The sequence below is a fragment of the Vulpes vulpes genome, chromosome 5 (assembly GCF_048418805.1).
Source record: "Vulpes vulpes isolate BD-2025 chromosome 5, VulVul3, whole genome shotgun sequence".
NCBI classification, from domain to species: domain Eukaryota; kingdom Metazoa; phylum Chordata; class Mammalia; order Carnivora; family Canidae; genus Vulpes; species Vulpes vulpes.
This window is the reverse complement of record NC_132784.1, coordinates 90,746,509-90,766,438: the sequence shown is the minus strand read 5'-3', so window position 1 is coordinate 90,766,438 and position 19,930 is coordinate 90,746,509. Positions and strand designations below refer to the sequence as shown.

General features: G+C 68.9%; 3 protein-coding genes across 7 annotated transcripts; all 3 read right to left on the bottom strand.

The window, feature by feature from the left end:
* Positions 1–301: 301 nt before the first annotated feature.
* GATD1 (glutamine amidotransferase class 1 domain containing 1) lies at positions 302–4,770 on the bottom strand. Of its 3 annotated transcripts, XR_012001748.1 has the most exons (9): positions 4,659–4,770; positions 3,550–3,626; positions 3,024–3,129; positions 2,623–2,730; positions 2,060–2,154; positions 1,544–1,637; positions 1,341–1,452; positions 971–1,246; positions 302–538 (listed from the first exon to the last, which is right to left on the bottom strand). XR_012001748.1 is itself a non-coding variant. In XM_072759205.1 (8 exons), exons 1-8 carry the CDS (start codon positions 4,720–4,722, stop codon positions 1,240–1,242), a joined length of 663 nt encoding a protein of 220 aa, XP_072615306.1. In that variant the 5' UTR covers positions 4,723–4,770; the 3' UTR covers positions 302–1,239. The 3 variants fall into 3 exon arrangements, 2 of the variants coding, with proteins under 2 accessions (XP_072615306.1, XP_072615307.1); XM_072759205.1 differs by having other exon boundaries at positions 302–1,246; XM_072759206.1 differs by lacking the exons at positions 302–538; positions 971–1,246 and having other exon boundaries at positions 1,337–1,452.
* A 4,804-nt stretch (positions 4,771–9,574) lies between these two features.
* On the bottom strand, positions 9,575–11,964 carry CEND1 (cell cycle exit and neuronal differentiation 1). Of its 2 annotated transcripts, none has more exons than XM_025991531.2 (2): positions 11,823–11,964; positions 9,575–10,561 (listed from the first exon to the last, which is right to left on the bottom strand). In XM_025991531.2, the coding sequence occupies exon 2, from the start codon at positions 10,466–10,468 to the stop codon at positions 10,019–10,021; it is 450 nt and encodes a 149-aa protein (XP_025847316.1). In that variant the 5' UTR covers positions 10,469–10,561; positions 11,823–11,964; the 3' UTR covers positions 9,575–10,018. The 2 variants fall into 2 exon arrangements, with proteins under 2 accessions (XP_025847316.1, XP_072615308.1); XM_072759207.1 differs by lacking the exon at positions 11,823–11,964 and adding an exon at positions 11,476–11,818.
* A 321-nt stretch (positions 11,965–12,285) lies between these two features.
* SLC25A22 (solute carrier family 25 member 22) lies at positions 12,286–17,809 on the bottom strand. Of its 2 annotated transcripts, none has more exons than XM_072759190.1 (10): positions 17,660–17,809; positions 16,531–16,643; positions 16,307–16,432; positions 16,048–16,103; positions 15,301–15,391; positions 14,690–14,808; positions 14,414–14,579; positions 14,164–14,318; positions 13,996–14,071; positions 12,286–13,915 (listed from the first exon to the last, which is right to left on the bottom strand). In XM_072759190.1, the coding sequence occupies exons 2-10, from the start codon at positions 16,548–16,550 to the stop codon at positions 13,762–13,764; spliced, it is 963 nt and encodes a 320-aa protein (XP_072615291.1). In that variant the 5' UTR covers positions 16,551–16,643; positions 17,660–17,809; the 3' UTR covers positions 12,286–13,761. The 2 variants fall into 2 exon arrangements, with proteins under 2 accessions (XP_072615291.1, XP_072615290.1); XM_072759189.1 differs by lacking the exon at positions 17,660–17,809 and adding an exon at positions 17,493–17,579.
* Positions 17,810–19,930: the final 2,121 nt, after the last annotated feature.

Here is a 19,930-nt window from a genome sequence, read left to right as displayed (position 1 = left end):
AACCGGGTGGGGCTTTGTGCCCCTGGCTGCTCCTGGCCCACAGTTCACAGGCAGGTGGGGGACCAGCTGGTCAGCAGGCTGCACCCTAGGACCTGGAAGTCCGTCCCACCCATACGTACAAGCTGGTGACTTAAACGGACCCCGCAGACACCCAAATTGAGTTTATTTGGCAGGCCTAAGCATCTGCCTTCAGCTCAGGTCATGACCCCCAGAGTCCTGGGATTGAGCCCCTCATCGGGCTCCCTGCTCGGGGGGAGCTTGCTTCTCCCTCTCCCTCACCCCCTGTTCACGTTCTCTCAAAATCTTTAAAAAGTTTTATTTTCTAAAGTAATCTCTACACCCCATGTGGGACACAAACCCACCACCCCAACATGGAGCTGCACGGGCGCCCTGACGCCCAGCTTTAACAGGCTCCCGTCACCAAGAGGAGGCTTCCTGTCCCCCTCCCCGCCTGACATCCACTCTGGATTTCCTGGATATTGTGGGTGGACGGAGGTCTGGCTTCTTCATGGGCCAGCCAGCTTCAGCAGGGCGGATCCTGTCAAACACATCCCTTGACGTCCAGTCCACGCTGGCCCCACGTGTCGCTGTCACACTTTGAAACGACACGCCCACAACACGCCCAGCAAGGATGAAAACCAGGGCAGCTCTTTCAGGGGGCAGCAGGCTGGGCTGGAGCCCCAGCTGAGTCCACAGGACGCCCCCTCATCTTGGGCAAGCAACGAGCGCTGTGCCAGCACCAGCGCCAGCCTGGGGCACAGCTGTCCCCCAGCACCCACAGGAACGGGGGCAGCAGGGGGCACTGTCCTCACCGCACCAGACAGGATCCTGGGGCCGCTCAGTCCGGCTGACGGGGCAGGTGTGGGTGAGGGACCCACCACCCAGCGTGCAGGAAGACCAGGGGGCCACGACCCCACAACACGACCCCCACGGCTGGCTCACTGGGACCGGCTCCCCGTGCTAAGCTCACCTGGACTCTCAAGACCCCCTGACGGCCCCTCGCCGAGGAAAGGATGTGTCCCGGGGCTGGGAGGCCAACCCGTCCCCCAGCGTCGACAGCCCTCAGGGCAGACACGTGGGGGCCTCCAACAGTCCCACGGGGCAGGCCGGGGGCCCTGAGGGTCATTCTCAGGGCCACTGTGGAGGCGGCCCCCTGAGGCTGAGGAACACAGAGGCTGGCGGGCATCTGGGGGCGGCGTCGGCGTCACTGGCAGGCAGCCGGCTCAGCGGGAAGCCATGTCACTTCCTGCAGGATGGCCGGTTCGGCGAAGGGCTGGTCAGGAGGCAGGAGCCCGCCCAGGGCCCCCCAGGCCCCTCCAGGGCCCCCATCCTGCCCTCACCGGCTGCCACAGAGGAAGAGCAGGTTCTGCACGGCGGGGACGGTGGAGCCGGCGTTCTGGCCGGTGACCAGGTGGCGGTCCAGCACCACATGCACGGCGTCGGGCTCACTGGCTGCAGGAGGCGCCGGGGCGCAGGCCTCAGGCGGGGCCGCGGCCGGGCAGCACACCCCGACGACCCCCCAGCTCCAGGCCACCCGGCTCACCACTGAAGCAGGCGCCCGCGTCCTTCACGAAGTCCTCCACAACCAGGGGCAAGCGGGCAAAGCCGGGCGCCCTGACAAGCTCGTACACGGAGGGCTGCGGGGCGAGGGGTCCCGCCCCAGGTCAGGGCTCACGGCCTCCCCGGGGGGTGGGGGTGCCGAGGTGACCCGTGCCAGGGCCCGGGGCCCGTGAACGAGCTGGGCAGGTGGTCTCAGGCTGAGCCCCCCACCCCCGCTATCCTGTCCCCTCCCGCGCCCCCCGCCAGGCCGCCCCACCAGCCCCACGGGGTCGCTGTCCTACGACCCTCCCTACGCCCGGGGCCCTGCACCCGGAGGGCAGCACCGCTTCCTCGACCCAGAAAAGCAGTGTCTCGACCTGTCGCCAGCCGCACCCCAAGGTTGCCCCCACTCCTCCCTGTGCTTCCCTCCCCACATCCAGAGCCAGGCCCGCCCTGGGGGGCAGCGGCTGGGCACGTGACCTCACCCCCTCCCGAGGGCACGTGGGCGGGTCACACTCACCCCCGTGACGCTGTAGCCCTGGAAGACCCAGGATCGGTCCTCGTTGGTGGCGCAGCAGAGGGCGGCAACGCCGTGGCCCACAGCACAGATGGGCTCTGAGAGCAGGGGCGGGGTGAGGCTCGGTTCCTCCCCAGTCCGCTTCTGCTCCCACCCACTGGCTCCCAGCCCACTGCCCTCGGGGAGGGGGGGGGGGCGGGTGAACAATCCCTCTCTGTCCAGGCCTGCTGGAAATGGGGGACACTGCTGCCCTGACAAAGGATGCTGTGTGGAGCTCCCAGTCGCAGCCCACTGTCCCTAGCGAGCATCCTGTCCCCGTCCCAACACCAGGCCCGGGCGGCCCGCCACATCTCCACAGGGCAGCCTTTCTCCCAAGCCCTGCAGACCTCAACCCTGAACCCCACAAGGAGTGAGGCCGGCACGCCCCCCCCACCAGCCCCCTGGAGGCCAAGCGAGGGCACAAGGGGTGGTACTGCGCACACAGGCACTGGTGTGTGCCCTGCGGAGCCGCGGTTCTCAGGAACCTGCAAGGCCCGCCTCGCAGCCCCGTCCCACAGGTCACATACTGCTCTCTGAGCGGAAGTGCTGGAGGATGCGGGCCAGGGACCCGCTGCTGGCCAGGTCGGCCAGGGCCCCAGGGCAGCTGGGAATCAGGAGGGCGTGGTACCGGGCACCTGCGGGGAGAGGACAGGGAGCGAGGTCACTGGCTGGGACTAGCCCGATGCCACCATCTGTCACTTCTCTCCACATGGGCTAAGACCCGGGACCCACAAGCGGTCCTGGACTCTTGGTGTCTCCCTGGGCCAGCAGCTGCTCTCCCGGAGAACTATGGGTCCTGGATTCGGGGCTGGACGTGGGCCTGGACAGGCCCGGCACTTCCAGGCAAGCCCTGAGTGCATCAGGGGCAGAGGGAGCACTCGGGGGCCACACCCCAGAGCCCAAGGCCTCCGCACCCTGGGGCCCTCACCATCAATGGACTCCAGCTTGGCAGGGCTGGCATACGCCTTGAGGCGGAAGTCCTGCACCCAGCGGGCATTACTCTCGTTCACGTCCACGAAGTCCATGGTCTTCCCCTGCAGGAGCACCCAGAGGCCGCGCGGGTTGGTGGTGGGCACCCCACTGCGGTGCTGACGGGGCCCCAAAATGGTGACCAGGGCTCATGGACGAAGGCAGCCAGCCGCCCAGCCCCCTCACCCCGGTCTGCTACCCCCTGCTGCTCCCCGATCTCCCACCTCCAAGGAGCAGCAGGTGTCTCACTGGGGATGACAAGGGAAGCATGAAAAGTGACAAGTGTGCTGCTACGACCCCCAAGTCCCACGCCAGAGAACAGGTGAGAGCTCCCTGGGGAAGGTCTGTGCCACCCTCGCTCGTGTGTGCAGCCACATGGTGCCACCGGGGTCCTAACCCTCAGCCCTGACACCTCCCGGGGAATGACGATAGTCTTCCCAGCCTCGCCCCCAAAAGGCAGGGACTCCTCGGTCAACCCTACTCACCCCAGGGGTGGCCACCTGCAGGTTGAAAGCAGCGCTGGCCAGCGTGAAGCAGTGCAGGAAGGATGGGGCAGACACACCTGTGAGATGAACACAGCTGGGGCCACTGGGCCTGCCGCAGGAGGGCAGGAGAGCACAGCAGGCACAGCAGCCCCCCCCCCCCCCCCCCCCCCCCCCCCCCCGGCAGCCGCCAGCCTGCCCTGACACCCCGGGTGTCCTGGGGCCCGACCTCGCCCCCGCCCCCCCAGCCCAGGAGAGCTCTCTCCCCAGCCCGGCCACCAACACTCCCCAGGAGACCAAACCAAATGCAAGGTCCGCCCCCAGCATTCAGCCAGGGACGGGCCCCAGGTGGGGCTGTGCTGCGACGGCAGCACGGCCGCATCCCGAGCCCCACGCATCCCGAGCCCCACGGACACGTGCCCTCTGCTCACGGGCTCCGGGCCCTGCCCGCACCCCAGGGCGGCTCGCAGCCATCTTCCGCCCACTTCAGGCCCAGGGGCTTCCTAGCCGCATCCCCCCACCCTGGGCCCCGCCGCTCACCCCACCCGCACCTGTTCTTGGGCATCACTCCCAGGGCACCGAGTCACCCCCGGCTCTGCGTGGGTCTGCGGTCAGGTCCTTGCTCACGGCCTCGCCCCCTCCGCCCGGGGTGCCCCGCGGCCCCCAGGCTCCCCCAGCCTCCCGGTGCGCACAGCGCTTGGGGCCCCGGGGCTCGGCACAGGGACCCCGCCAGGCGGGCGGACAGCGCCCCCCCTGCCCCCCGTCCCCGCCCACTCCCTCCCCCGTCCCCGCCTGCCCCCGTCCCCTCCCCTTCCCTCCCCGCCGCCTGCCCCCCGACCCCTCCCCCCGCGCCCCCTCCCCTCCTCCGGCCCCCCGGCCCCTCCCCCGCCTCCTGCCCCCCCGTCCGCGCCCCCCCCTCCCCGCCCCCCTCCCCCCATCCCTCTCCTCCGCCTGCGGGGTGCGCGCGGCCGGCACAGGCGGGCACGGGGGGTCCAGGCTCGCGGCGCACCTGCCCCAAGGCCCGGGTCCCGCCGGCTCCTCGGAACCCCGGGCGGCTGGAGGCGCACGGAGCCCCCGGGGCCCGCGTCCCCCCGCGGGAGCCCGGGCCTCACCCTCGGCGGCGCCGCTGGCCACCAGGAGGCAGGCGGGCCGGCTCGGCAGCCGATCGGACGCCATAGCTCCGCCCGCCCGGCGCCGTCTGCGCGTGCCCGGGGCGGCCCCGGGTGGTCATGTGCCACGCGCCAGGGGGCGGGGCCTCAGCGGCCTCGGGCGCATGCGCCGCCCCGCCTCCTGCCCGCCTCCGCCCCCCGCCCGGCTCAGGGCGGGCTTCCAGGCCGCGGCTTGGCGGGCCCCGCTGGGTGGGCGTCCGGGGCGCCCCGGGGTGCGGGCGGGGCGGGGCTCGGCCCTCGGCGGGAGCGCGAATCAGGGGCAGGACCGCTGCCCGCGCGCGAGGGTCCCCGCGTCGTGGTCGTGAGCGCCTCCCTGCAGGTGGTGACCCGCTCGGCCCGGGGCAGCGCGCCTGCGGGGGCGGGGGGGCCCGGGGGGGCCTGGGGCGTGGGCTCGCGAAGGCGACGGACTGCAGGGGAGCCGCTGACCACGGGGGGGAGGGCGCGAGCCCCACGGACGGGGAGCACAGCGGGGAGCCAGGACTGCACTGGCTGTGCCACTGCCCGGGGCAGGCGGGAGAGTGGGGGCGGGAGTGTGGGGCCAAGCCGGGTCCTGGGGGCAGGTGGGAGTGGGGGGCCAGGCCGGGGCCTGGCGGCAGGTGGGAGTGGGGGCGGGAGTGTGGGGCCAGGCCAGGGCCCCGGGACAGGTGGGCGTGCAGGGGCAGGAGTGTGGGGCCAGGCCGGGGCCAGGGCAGGCGGGAGAGTGGGGCCAGGGGGTGGCTGCGGTGTCTGCACAGGGAGGGGGAGGACTGGATGGGTTCAGTGTGGTCAGGGTGGTTGTGGAGAGGCAGGGCATCTGGGTCACTGAGGCTCAGCTGAGTCCCTGGAGGAATGGGGGTATCACTTCCTGAGGGGATTCCAGGTGCTGAGTCTGGTCAGGAAACCAGGGTGCTGTTGGGAGGCGCCACATTTGGAGCAGTGTCTCCACTGATGGAGCAGTCGGGTGGGTAGGCATGTGGGTCCCCGCTGACGGGTGGGTGCCAAGTCTTGGGCTAGAGGGACGGGAGGCCAGGAGGGGCCTTGGGTGCCAGCTGATGGTAGAGGGACCACCCTGCCCGTGGCCCCCACAGGGCACCTTCCAGGACCCCAGGCTTCCAGGGTGGGGGAGCAGGCTATAGGTTCTCTCGGTGTCCTGCCAGCCTCTGCTCTGACTAGGGAGCCTTTGGCATGGGGCACAAGTGCCCAAAGGGTGGAGGCGAGGCCGAGGTGCCGGTCCCGGGCACCCTGCCCCCAATGCTCTGTCCTCTGCCTGCCCTCAACCCCGCAGGGCCCTCCTGTCTTGAGCGAAGCAGAAGCTAGCGGCTCCTGGCACTGGCAGGGCCTCAGGGGGCAGGAGCTGTGTGTGTGTGTGGGAAAGACTGGATTAGACCACGGGCCCAAGGTCAGAGCCCAGCTAGGCCGAGGTACACGAGAGCATGCTGGGCGTAGGGAGGCCCCCAGGTGCCCATGCATGGGGCCCGGGGGCTGGAGGTGCCCGGCCGGTCCTCTGTCACTAAGAGGACAGAAGAGGGAGCGGGCCTGTGACGCAGCGCAGCATGCATGCACAAGGGCACACCTGTGCTCACAGGCGGTGTGCACCCCACTGTACCCTTGGGTCCTTGCGGGGTGCCCTGCCGGGGGGACCTGTCCGCCCAAGCAGGGGCAGTAGACCCCTGGGCCAGGTCCCCTGTGTGCACCTAAGCCTGAGGACAGCTGTTGCCCGAGTGCACGAGCCAGTCCAGGCAGCGTGTTTGGGTGTGTCAGCAGCTCCCAGCACTGGCAAATGTGTAAGGGTCTGGGTCTTTGGGGGTTGGAGTGGGCAGCGTGCCTGGGGACAGGTGTGGTGACGTGGGGCTTTGCAACCAGAAGCCTTACTCTGGGTGTGGCGCAGTCCTGCCTGCATGGGTCCCTGTGGACAGCAGGGACTTGCACAGCACGGTGCCAGAGGCCACCAGAGGTCATGGTGACTGGGGTTAGGCAGGGGTCCCCCCGGGTGACCTTGGGGGTGTTGCCCTCTGTATCTACCTGGTCACACTGGCTCATCTTCCCGCTTCCTGAGTGGGTTCCCATTCTAGAGGATCAGCCCCGAGACCCTGAGGCCCCCTGGCCCCTGGCAGGTGTCGAGGGGGACGCCCAGCCCTGGGTGGCATGGGCTGCTGCAGGGGAGCAACTGGCAGTCAGCGCTTCCCCCTGGGGCCTCAGGGGTCAGACGGCTCTGCAGCCAGTGGCCCGAGTCTGGATGACTAACTCCTGGGGAGGGTCCAGGCCTCCTGGGGGAAGGGGTCACGGCTGAGGTCCTGAGCTGTGGGGCTCATGGGCATGGCGTCCTGGGGCATCGTCGACCAACTGCCGGGCACCTCATCACCCAGGTGGGCCAGGTAAGGTCGGGCCGGGCACAGGGCTCTGCGGGGGGCGGGAGTGGTGCCTGTGAACCTGCGGTCACAGGGACCCCGAAACACATGCTGTGGTCGGAAGGTTCTGTGGTTTCATTCCTGTCTCTGGAAATGGCCCCAGACGGAGCAGGGATGGGTGAGGGGGGGCCATGCCAGGAACCTTTCCCGGCACCTGGTGGTTGAGCATCTGCCTTCAGCTCAGGGTGTGACCCTGGGGTCCCAGGATCGAGTCCCACATCGGCCCCCCGCAGGGAGCCTGCTTCTCCTTCTGCCTGGGTCTCTGTCTCTCTCTGTGTTTGTCTCCTACGAATAAATAAATAAAATCTTAAAAAAATAAACAAAAGAAAGAGCACATTTACTAAACGTGAGCAGATGCCAAGGAGGTCAGCCTGGAACAGGAGAGTGTGGTTCCTTCCACCAGAGATCGCAAGGCGTAAACGGAAAAGGGAGCAGCAGTGACGTGTGATTAACTGGGCCCTTAGGACCTCCGGCTCAGGAGACGAGCCACCGGCCCGCCAGAGTGAAGGTACCTGCGCTGTGACAAGACGTGGTGTGCAAAACACGGAGAGGGCCTCTGAGTCCGGGGGAGGCGGCCTTCCCTCGGCAGGAACAGATGCACCAACGGGAAAAATCACCCGAGGCAAGACCCACGCGGCTGAGAACTTTGTGAAAAGCAGCACGTTAGATGGGAGCAAACAGAAGCAACAGGAAGAGGCCTTTGCCTCCCCTGCGCGGGCGGGTGTGGTGTGTTGCCCTGCCCGTGTCCCTCGCGTCCCTCGCGTCCGGCCCGCAGCTGGTGCATTTGTGCAGATGGGGCCGCAGGGCGGTGGGGACACGTGTGCACCCGCCTTCACAGCGGTGTCCCCCGCAGCGGGAAGGGGTCTGCGGGCCAAGTGGACACGGGATCCATCGGTGGCGCAACCTCACAACGTGGCTCAGCCCAGGAAGGGTGTTCTGACCCCCGCCGCAGTGTGGACGGGCCTGGAGGACGTGGGCCAGACCCGGACGCCGCAGGATTGCCCTACACAAGTTCCTAGCTCTCTGGACCTCGCGCAGCAACACATGTGCCTAATGCCCGAGCTGTGTGCTCGATTGGGCCGGGCTGGGGAGGGTTCTGCGGATTTGACCATGACAGAGATCTGCACGCGGTGCACGCATCCCACCCCAGACACCGGGCCCACGTGGCATCATGATGGTATCTCGAGTTGCAAACGCTTGGAAACAAGCTCGGCCCCAGGGGGGACCGACGAGGGCGGCGGGTGGCGGCAGGACTTCTAGGCAGAGACGGTGGAGCTCTGCGCCCTGCACACGTTCTCTAGAACATCAGGGGGACCTGCTCGGGTTTAGGGCACAAGCCACAGAATGGGGAGATGGGGGAGAGGGAGTGGACAGCCAAGGGCGGCAGGTGACCCAACGAGCCCGAGGGGTGGCCCTGGTGCAGCAGGGCAGGTGGGCTGGACGCTGGACTTCAGGGCCACTGCCCTGCTCCGCAGCCCCCTGCCCCCTGGGCCCGGCTCTGGCAGGTGGCTGTGGGCGGGGTCCGGAGGGCATCCCTGGGCCGGGACGTCAGGGCCGCTCGGCATGTTTTCGCTCTAAGTGGTTCTCTGGACCTGCCTGGGCCTGCTGTGTGGGGACACAGCCGGGGAGTGCCACTCAAGGAGGTGGGTACCGGGAAGAGAAGGGAAGGGCATGCCTCCGACACGGCAGCCCCATGGGGCCTTGCCCCCCGCCCAGCGCCTCCCGCTTGCCCACAGCTGAAGTCCTCAGCTGGGGTAGGCTCGGGCAGCTGTGGGCCGCGGAGGAGGAAATCTGGCCTCCCCAGTCTGGTCTGGGCCCCACAGATGGGGCGTTCACGGCAGGGATGGAGAGACACCCGCAGGCCAGAGACCCGAGCCCGGGAGCGAGGTGCCCCGTGCGCCCAAGTCCAGCCCTGCGGGGTGGCCCAGGCCTGGGGCTGGGAGTCCACCTAGGGTCAGGGCCCAGGCTCCCTGTTCCTCCCTGGAAGCCTGGTGGGGCGGTGGGGGCCCGGCCCTGCGTGGGCCCTGCTCTCCCAGCCCCGAGCAGGCGAGGACACCAGCCCGGCCGTTACACAACACAGTTTATTTCAGACTCGGCCTGTGCTCAGGCCCGGGGTCCCAGCGGCCGGCTGGCCAGGCTCCCCCTGTGCCCGCTGCCACCACGCCGAGGGCTGCACAGCGCAGTGTCCCTGCAGGCCCAGCGGGCCGGTGCCCATGGGTGCCGGGCCCCCTCCAAGCAGCTCTACTCTACAGGTTATTGCATGTATACGCTAGTGAGACTCAAAGGGCGCAGTGGGGGGGAGGCTGGGCAGCCCTCTGCTGCCCCGGGGGCACAAGCTGGGCCCTGCTGGGGCGCAGGTGATGGGCGAGGGGCATGGAAGCTCGGCTGCTGCGTGGCCTTGGCTCAGTCGCCCGGCGCCGGGCCTACCCACGTGGACCCCCGGCCCAGCTACAAACAAAGAGCAGAAATGGGGAGAGTGAAACAGCCATACCCTTTAATGTCCCCACACGGGCTGGGCCTGTGCCCTGGGGACCCGTCCGCACCCCGCTGCCAGGGAGTGCACAGGACCACCGGGGCCTCTCTCGGGCCGGCTGGCACTCGGAAGCGTGTCCAGTGGGGACACGGCTGCAGCTGGCGGGCAGGCAGGCCACACCGGAGGGCCGCTGCCCCCACCGCCCCCGGACCACGGCCCCAGCCGGGACATCTGCCCGGGTCGGGGAGGGGAAGTGCTGGGGGCCGCGAGGGGGCTTGCTTTCCATTGCGGGGGGCCGGTCCGTGTCGGTGCCTGCGCGTGTGTGGGGGCTGCGCGTATATGTGTTACACAGGTAGGGACGTCTAGTAGCTGCGTGAGCTGGGCATGCACTACGCTCCTGAGGTCTGTACAGAGTGGCTCTGCCCCCACCTGGGCACCGGCCATCATTTTTTCCGGGCCAGGAAGGCCACACCTAGGATTAGGGCCATGGCTGCCACGGCCACACCCCCCGCCACCAGCAGGGGCGTCAAGTTCTCAAAGGGGCAAGGGCCTCTGCCCCCGGGGCCCCCGCTGGGGGCTTCCTCCTCCTCAGCCCCGTCCCCGGGGCCCTTGGGCTCGGGGGTGGCTTCGGGGCTGCTGGGGGCTGCCGGGGCCGGCTTCAGGTTGCTGTGGTTATTGAGGAGGGTGGGGTCGGCCTTGGCCGGGGTCTTCTTGGCGGTTGGTGGGGTGGGGGCCGCCGCAGGCTCTTGCTTCTCTGCTTGGGCCTCCTTCTTCCCGGGCTTAGCGGAGGGGGCTTTCCCGTCTGCAGCTGGCGGGGCTCTGGGCTCAGCAGCAGCCTGGGGGGCCTTGGTGTCGGGCTTGGGGCTGCTGGTCGGCTTCCCCCGGGACTCCATGGTGGGAGGAGCTGCAGGCTGCGTGGGGTGTGCGTGGACAGGTAGCTGGAACACAGCGGCTCAGGACAGCTCACCCCTGGGCATTATCTAGTCCTGGAGAGAGACACAGTCAGGCCAGGGCAAGAGACTCAGCCCTCCTGGTGGCCCCTACCATCTTGTCCCCACAGAGGCCCCGCCAAGGTCTCTGGACAGCCCCAGGAGACCCCACTCAGGGTGCTCTTCTTGCAGGGCCTGTTCTCCGTCTGTCCCCGACTGACCGCTCCCCGAGAAGCCCCTCCAACCGCACAGGAAGAGCCTGCTTGCCCCAAGCAGACTGGGGGACGGGATGAGACCAGTCATCTGCAAAATGGTCCTGCTCCTACGTGTGCAATTTCCATCTGGCCGGGGGAAGGGGGGCTGAGGGGGGAGGGTATGTGGTCCTGAGGAGGCATGTGGTCAGCGGAGGGCGTGGCAGCGTGCGGTGCCAGGGCAGGAACCCAGGCTGGGCTCGCTGGTGCCAGGGGTTGGGAACGGGCCCTCGGCTGCCGGAACTGGGATACAGCACACCTGAGGTGTCGCCCGCGGCTGGAGAGGCCAGGCGGGCAGGCAGGGACAGGCCCTGCCCCTCCCCAGCTCCAGGGACCCACCCCAAGACCCGCCTTGCCTGCTGCCGTTCAAGGGCAGGGAGTCCTTCCTGAGCCTGTGGGGTGGCCCCTGGTGTGAGCCTGGGTGGATCAGGCCATGTCCGTCAGCCCCAGCACCCTCAAACCTGGTCCCGGGCAGAGGATGGGGGCTCCAGGCTATGGGAAAGGCTGGGCCCAGATCCTGTGTTCCATTGGGGGGTGCTGGGAGCACTGGGGGTACCGGCTGGGTCTGAGCCATCTCTCCCGGAAGATCTGGACGCCCCCTGTCTGCCCCTCCTCTGGGAGGATTAGAAGCCCCCTCACTGGGGGCAGGGAGCCCACCTGGGAAGCCGAGGCCCAGGTTTTCCACCCAGGTCAGGCAACCTGACCACACCTGAAGGTCACCTGTAGGTCGCCGCGTGATGAGGGTGTCCCAGCGAGCAGCCCAGGTGCTGCCCCGCTTCCCGCGAGCCCCGGCGGCCCCTCGACCCCTGCCGCTCGGGATGGGCGCCCAGCTGCGGGGTGCCGAGTTCGCCAAGGGCGGGTGGTCTGCGCCCCCCGCAGCCCCCCGTTATTTTTGGTTCGCGCTGACGTCAGCCAGTGCCCCCTCCCCCTCCCAGGAGCCGCCGGGCCGGAGAGAGCGGGGCCCGCCAGGCGCCCCCCATGACCTTCAAGGCGGGAGCCGCCCACTCGCCCCGCGAGGCCGCCCCGTCTCAGCCCGCGCCCCGGGCCCCGGAGCCCCGCGGCCTTACGCTGCTGCTCCGGGCGCTCGGTCCTCGGCGCGGCGCGATCTCCGGGACCAGGGCGGCGGCGGCGGCGGCAGCGGCAGCGGCGGCTGCGGCTGCGGCTGGGGCTGCGGGGACTGGGAGTTTCCCACAATGCACTGCTCTGGGCGCCGCAGCCCGAGGGGGCGGGGCCGCATCGCCCTAGGCCCCGCCCCCTCGGCCTCCAGGGCGCCCCCGGCTGGCGGGAACGCCGGGCCCGGCCCAGCTCCGCTGTGGGGCACCAGGGCGGTTGCGGTGGGGGGGGAGAAGGGGGCCGCCGTCCCGCACCTCCGATCCCGCCGCCGAGGGGGTCAGGGGGCCCAGGCCCTCCCCCAGGCCGGGGCGGGTCCGCGGGTGGGTGGACGGAGGTCGGCGAGCAGGGAGCCGGTTCGGAGGAGCACCCCCACCCCACCCCACCCCACTCCTGCCCCCAGTGGATCTCAGAGAGAAGCCATGTACTTAGAATATTTATTTATCTTCTCACAAGACAAGACACAAAAAGTTACAACTTCTTAAAACTCTTCAAAAGAAAAAATATAATTCTGTAAGCAGCAGCAGCAGCTTCCAAGGTACAGATGTGGTGGGAGAGGACGCTCCCAGGAACAACCGTGAACTGCAGGGCCCGGGCCGGAGCCCCAGGTAGTGTCACCGGAAGGGGCCTCCGAGGACGAGGACGGAGCCCAGGTGGGGTACACAGCACCAGCACATCAGGATCAATCACCAATACAATCACGTGGCCTGGGGCGGGGGGGGGGGGGGGGGGGGAGGGAGGAAGGCGGGGGTGGGGGGGGTGGGGCAGGGGGCAGGGGGCAGGGGGCAGGCCTGCTTGGGCTCACAACATCCACAAAAGAGGGCGGTCCCGGGAGGGCAGAGTTGATGGAGTGTGGTCAGAGCCCTTCTGCAGAGGCCCAGAGAGTACGGTGGGCCCTGGCAGGGCTGAGGGGGCAGGTACCCCCAGGCTCCATACTGGTCCTCATACCTGCCCTCCCCACTGGCCAATCCTGGACCCAGGGTCGGGGGGTCTCAGGAGAGGGGTCTGCCGAGGTGCAGCGAGAACAAGGCTGGAAAAATAAGTTCCTGGATGGGGTCAGAGGGGAGCCTAGGGCACACATAGCACAAACACACACACATTGCCCGCTGTGTGGGTAAGGCCAGCAGCGCCCCCCCACCGCCCACAGCCCCATCTCTGAAGGGCCAGGCCAGTTGAGGGCTGCTGGACACAACCTGCTCCCCAGACATTTGCACATGCACACAGACCTCACACGCTACGGGTCCCTAGCCTGCGGCGGGGGTAGAGGCCCACCAGGAGGGATGCTGGATCCCACGGAGGGGGGGGATTGCCTGGAGGGGTCAGACCTCAGTGTGACCCCCCGCTCGGACTCCTGGCTCAATAATGGGGGGCTGGAGACCCCAATCCTCCCGCAAGGCTGGCCAAGGTGAGAGGGGCAGCGGCAGGGAGAGGCTGGACGGATGGACACAGGGATGGACAGAGCACTTGTGCTCGGCAATAAATAGGTTTGTGCAGGGCCCCCTTTGTGGACTAGGGGCCAAGCCTCGGGGACGAGAGCTGGTAGACTGGAGTGTAGGGTCCGCTGGCTCAGCCCAGGCCTGGGGGCCCCAGCCCAGAGGCCAGCTCTGTCCCTGGGGCTGTTCAGGCCGGGGCGGAGCCGTGGCGGGGCTGGCTCCAGGAATGTAAAGGTTTCTGCGTTTTCTACATAAATAAGACATTGCTCCCAGTTGTGGCACAGGCAGGGCCCCTCAGGGGCCCGGGTGCACCACCCATGTGGACCCTGCTCCCTTCCTCCGCTTCCCCCCACCCGCGTGGGAAGGCTGGGGAGAGACTTCCTCTGCTTAGTCCTGGGCGGCCGCCGGGCTCCGGCCCCCACTCTGGTCCCGCTGGGCTGGAGGGCGTGGGTGGCCGCCGGGCTCAGAGCTGGGGCCCGGGCAATAGCCCCAGCAGGCTCTCGGCGATGCCCAGGAAGTAGACCACTTGAGCGATGCCGAACAGTGGCGCGATGACCAGGGCGCGGCAGTAGGCGCCCTTCAGGAAAGCCGCGGGGCCCTCGTGCCTCAGGATCTTCCTGTGGGGAGACGGTGGTCAGGACCGCTGGCCCCAACCGGCCCCAGCCCTGGCCTGGCCCCCGCCCCCGGGCCTCCCCACCTGGCGCAGTCCAGGAACCCCGTGTACGTGTCCTCGTTGACACCGCGCTGCAGCGACTGGAGCCTTGTCTTCACCACTGCAGGGGGGTGTGCGGGTCAGCGCGCGGTCCACCTCCACCCCGCGCCTGAGCCTCCACCTCCAGCCCCCAACGCGGTGCCAGGCACTGACCGTCACAGGGGTTGACGGCCACGGCGGCCGCGCTCCCAGCCACACAGCCAGCCAAGAAGGACACGTAGAAGGGAGACTTCTCCCCGGATGCGGGACGGCCCAGCTGGTTCAGGTTGGCAAAGAGGGGGAAGTAGACGATGGAGAAGGGAACGTCCCTGGGTGGGGAAGAGAGGGCCGCTGGTCACCTAGCTGTGCCCTAGAGGTGGGCAGTGGGCAGGCCTCCCCCCCCAGACCGTCGCCGGCCTGCCACCTGAGCAGCGTGGCCCCCAGGCCCTTGTAGAGGCCGGCGATGCCCTGGCTCCGAAGCAGGTCCCGGGTTAGCTGGGTAGCTGTGGGCCGGGGAGCGGCCGGGGCCTCCATGGCGGGCTGGGCGCCCCCTTGGGCGGATAGCTGGGCCTGAATCTTCTTCTGGGCAGCTGGGGAGAGAAGGCAGGGTCTACTGGCTCTTTGTCTGCACCTCCACCTCCCCACCTCCCGCCCCCGCAGGGATGGGGCTCCAGCTGAGACCCCGCCCTCCCCCCCTCACCAATGCGGCCTGCGTCCTGAAGCTGGATCTTCAGCATCTCCATGGGGGTGGTCACGATCACCTGGCAGGTGCCGGCCCCACAGCCGGCCAGCATCTCCTTAAACAGGGTCAGCTTCTGCCTGCGGGGAAGGGGTGGGGGCCGAGCTGCAGAAGCGGAAGCCCTGCCGCTCAGGGGGCTGTCGGCTGCCTGGGCGTGAAGTGGAGTGGGGTGGCAGGGGCAGATGCGGCCCTGGAGGGGTACAGGACCCGCCAGCCTCAGACTTCCCCTCCGGCCCTCCAGCAGTGGGCACCGAGCCCAGAGGACAGATGGCCCCGCTGATGGGGCCTGGGAAAGGTGGAAGGGCCATTCTCAGACAAAGAGCAGCGGAGAGACCAGGGGCCTCATGTCCCCAAAGGGCCAGCCTTGCGGCCCGGGCCTTGGGTGACAGGGAAAGCAGGTCAGGCCCCCCACATCCCACCCTCCAGGGGCTGGTGCACGTGGCTGGGGCCTAAGCACCACTGACTCAGCATCCCTTAGTCCGCGTGCAGGAGGCAGGGGGGATGGGTTGGCAGGCAGAGCACTCTGTGGCCACGGACGTCTCCCCCTCACAACCTTGGCCCGCACCCCTCACCCATCCTTGGAGAGCTGGTATCGGAAGAAGTCATTGGCTGCCAGCTTGATGGCCTTCTCTGGGGTGACAAGGGTCAGGTTCACAGCAGCTCCTGCGGGCACAGGGGACGCAGGCAGGTCGGTGGCCAGGGCGGGGGAGGCTCTGAGCCAGCACCAGCCTCCCAGCTGGCGAAGCCTCACCCCAGTCACTCCTTGGCTCCCCGTCCTGCCCTCTCACCCACATTGGTGCCAGGCGGGCAGGACCAGGCAGAGACAGGGGCAGTGCCTCTGCCTGGCACTCCATTCACCCTGCCTGTGTGATCTTACCGCTCTGGCCTCCCCGAGGACCACCTCCTGGGGGGGACAGAGGTCAGCGGGTGCTCCCACTGGGTGGGGGCTGTGGGTGTGCGCAGGAGCCCTGGGGGAGGACGCAGTCCTGGGTGAGCCAGAGCCCGGGAGGCAGTGGCGGGCCTTCGTTCAGGGTCTGGGCAGAGCCAGGCCTGGGGATTGTCTCCTAAGCAGCTTTGTGTGAGGCCTCCTCCTGCGGGGCTCCCAGCATGGGCCGAGGCCCACCTGCCCTGAGGGTGGGGGGGTGCCCTGGGAGGGCGCTAGGAGCTTCCCCTCCCCACGGAGCCCAGGCCCCTTGGTCTCGTCCACACTTGCACAGGCCCGAGTGGGCCACCCTGCCTGGCTCTGCAACCCCCCCCCGCCCCCCCGCCTCCCGGGCGCACCGCACCGGCCTCAGAGGCTGCCCCGACCCGGGCCTCACCGCGGTACATGCCGAAGTAGCCCTCCGAGCGGATGGTCTTGATGAGGCAGTCGGACCTGCGGCCGGGGAGGGGGAGGAGGAGGAGGAGGAGGAGGAGGAGGGAGGAGGAGGGGGGGAAGAGGAGGGGGAGGAGGAGGGGAGGAGGGCGGAGGAGGAGGGTGAGCCGAGCGGGGCGCGGGCGCGCACCCTGACCCCGGGGAGCCCCCGGGGCCTCCCCCCCGCCGGCCTCCCCGCCCCGCCCGCCCCGCCGCGGGCTCACATGCTGCTGTACAGGCGCTGGCCGTTCTGCTGGTTCTGCAGCCGCGTCTTGGCCAGGTCGATGGGGAACACGCAGGTGACGCCGATGAGCCCCGCGATGCCGCCATTGAGGAGCTTGGCCGGCAGGCTGAGGGAGGCAGGGTCAGCGCGGGCGGGGGCACGGGGGGCGCGGGGGGGTGCAGGGGCGCGGGGGGGCGGGGCGGGGCGGGCGCGCGGCCCCCTCACCTGATCTGCTGCTCGGCCATGGGAGTGGGCGCTCCCGGTGGCCCGGGCGGCGCGGGCGAGGCGGCGGCGCGGGGCGGTCCTGGGGCCCGGAGCTCGGGGCCGCCGCTGCCGTCCTGGGGGGGCCGAGCGCGTCAGCGGGCAGGGCGGGCGCCCCGAGCCCCCGCGCCCCCGCGCCCCCGCACGGCCACCTGGTCCCCCGCAGGCCCGCCGCGCCGCCTCCGCCGCACACTCACACTCACACTCACGCTCGCACACACTCATGCGCACACGGGCCGCGCGCAGGAGCGCTCTCTGCCTTAAAGGGCCAGGCGCCTCCGGGGACTCGGGCGCCACCGGCATCTGGCGGCGGCCCCCACCCCGGCAGCCGCGCCCGGCGCCCGCCCTCTTCAGGACGGACGCTGCGGGGGCCAGAGCCCCCCCCCCGCCCCCGGCTCCGCGCAGCCCAGGGGAGCCCCAGCCGCCGGGCCCCAGGCAGTCCCCCCGGGGAGAGGCGCACGCGCCCCGCGCCCCGCCCCGCGCCCGCCTCCAATGCAGCGCGCCCAGGAATCTCAGCGCCCCCGGCCCAGGTCCCCTGTGAGCTCGGGGTGCCTGGGCCCGGGGCAGGGGCCGCCCACCGAGCTCCCTGCGCCTGATCCCTCCACCCCGGGGAGCCCCCGCCCTAGGGACAGGGCAGCGGAACGGAGCTGGCCTCGGGGACCCGCCGGGGGCCTCCCGGGGCCCTGGAGCCTCCCCACCCCCCCACGCCCCGGCTGCCTCCCGGCACCCCCCGGCTGGCTCCCCCCGGCCTCCCCACCCCCCGGCTGGCTCCCCCCCGGCCTCCCCACACCCCGGCTGGCTCCCCCCGGCCTCCCCACCCCCCGGCTGGCTCCCCCCCGGCCTCCCCACACCCCCAGCTGACTCCCGGCCCCCCAACCCCCCACCCCGGCTGCCTCGCCCCGGCCCCCTCAGACACCAGCTGTCACCGGCTCGCCCAGGGCACGGCCACGCGGGGTCACAAGGCTGGCTGCCGCCCGTGGTCCCCCCGAGGGCTGCTGACCGTCTCCCCGGCCTCCCGGGCCCGCTGTGCCCCGAGCGCCCCGTGCCCCCTGCCCCTGGGCCCCAGCGGCCGCGCGGCCCCCGCCCCACTCACCCCGAGTGCACCGGGGCCGGGCTGGTCGGGACTGCGGCCGCCGGGGCTCGCCGAGGAGGAGGCCGGGGCGAGGGAGGCGCCGGAGGCCGGGATTGGCCGCCGGGCGGGGCGGGGCCGGCCTTGGGGGGGGGCCACTTTCTCTTTCACTTTGGGCGCGTTGGCGACTGTGTGGCCGGAGCCCGAGCGGGAGGGGGTGTGACAGCTTCCGAGGCCTGGTCAGCCCCTGGGCAGTGGGCGGGGCTCACGCTGACCCCGCCGGGCCCACCGCCACCCCAGCTGACCCCAGGGCCCCCCCTTAACCCCCCAACCCCAGCCCCAGCCCACCCCGACCCCAGCTGCCCCCGGAGCCCCCCCACAGCCTGGGCCTACCACGACCCCAGCTGCCCCCACCCCCCTCCGGGGACCCTAGGCCCCCCCACCCCCACCCAGCCCCAGCCCACTGGAACTCTAGCTGCAGCTGCTGGCTGGTTCTGTCTAGGGCTCTGGGACCCCAGGGATGGGGCGCTCTGTGTGCCCAGGTGCCCTGGGTGGACAGGGGTCTGTGCCCACCTCTGTGAGACCCTCATGTCTGTTGGATGAAGACACATTTCGTGGAAACCTCCCCCTGGGGCAGAGGAAGACACTCCCTCGACAAAAGAGGTTAGGGAAGGGGTGGCAAGGTCCCCAGAAGCTGCTGGCTGCCACCCACACGACTGCTTACCTGGCAGGTCCAGAGGGCATGGGAACTGGCACTCCCAGAGCCCTCTGCCCTGCCGAGGGGCCCCCCGACACACACACCCATGCCCCTAGCCCCCAGATAAGAGTCTGATCTCTGAACTTCCACCTGACTTTTGCCTCCTCACCTCCCCCCACCACACACACCCCACCGCCTCCAGGTATAGACTGACTATAGCCAGCTGTCTGCTGCCCCAGGGCATCAGGGGCAGGGGCTATACTCTGAGGCCTACCCCTGCCCTCCGGGGAGCCAAGTGAGCCCTGCCTCCCATCTAGGGTATGGGACACGGGGGTGGGGGGGGTGGGGGGGGTGGGGGCGGAAGTCAGAAAGACTAAGGTGAGCAGGAGAGGGGTCCAGAGGGATCCTTACCAGGGCTCCCTGCCTGGGCTGGTGCCAGCTGTTTCTTTCCAAGACTGACTCCGTGTCACAGCTGAGCTGGTAACACCCGTACTCAGCACACCTCAACAGTCTGGTAGGAATGTTCTGCTTGGGTTTACAGCCCCGATACCAAGCGTCAGGGTGCCCCCTAAGTGAGGTAGACTCGCTGCTGCCAACAGGGCAGATCCTCTGAGCTCTCTTACCTCCTGCCTCGGAGCCCCGCGGTGGACTTTGAGCAACCTAGATATGCTCGGAGGCGCTCTTAGCCCGGTTGCTCAGCACTGGCAGCACGTTAGAACCACTTGGGGGGCTTTGAAAAGTCCCAATGCCCAGATTATGCCTCCAGAGCAGCTAAACCAGAATCTTTGGGGCTAGGGCCTACAGATCCGTATTTTATCTCCCCCAGATCATTGTCATGTGTCCAAGCTTGGGAAATGGCGTTCCAGGGGCCGGGAACCTGGTTTCTGCCAAATATCAAAGGGGCCGGCACCATGCATGGAGCCATCTGGTTGGATCTCTCCTAGCTTCCCTTTTCCCCCTGCCAAAGCTGAAATCAAATTGTTTCTAAACCAGATTATCAAATTACATTAATTTGTATCATTATATCCCAGCTTTTAATTTAAATCCTGCAGCTTGGCATCTACTCTGTTATAGGGAACGAAAGAAAGGGAGCCTTACCTAAGTTTGGGCCATAGCATTAAACGGAGGGGGTGGGAGGAGGTTTCCTCTAAAGCCTGGATTCCCTTGGGATCCACGGGGAACTGAATTCAGGTGCCATAGATCTAACCACAGCAACTTGCCCAAATGGCAAGTTGGGCAAAGTTGGGCGTGGGTCGCCTGGGAAGATGAAGTTAAGTCCTATTCCAGGAGTCGGGGCATTTCTTTGTAGTCTTTACCTGAAGCAAGCAGGGGATTGGCGGGGGGGCGGGGGGGGGGGACTGACTGTGTGAAGACTGGTTTCTGTCTTTCCAGCCCTAGAGAACAACTGGACTATATGCCCTTTCCAGGCAGCGCACGGGCTCCAAGCAGCCCAACAGGAAGGCCCATCTGTGTTTTAGTTTAGACCAGCAGTTCCATCTTCTGGCTCTTCCCTACCCGTATCATGCCCACCTTCAAACTCCGGTCCTGCCACCAAGACAGCGAACTGGGTGTCAGTGGATTCGAGGGCTGTCAGGGGC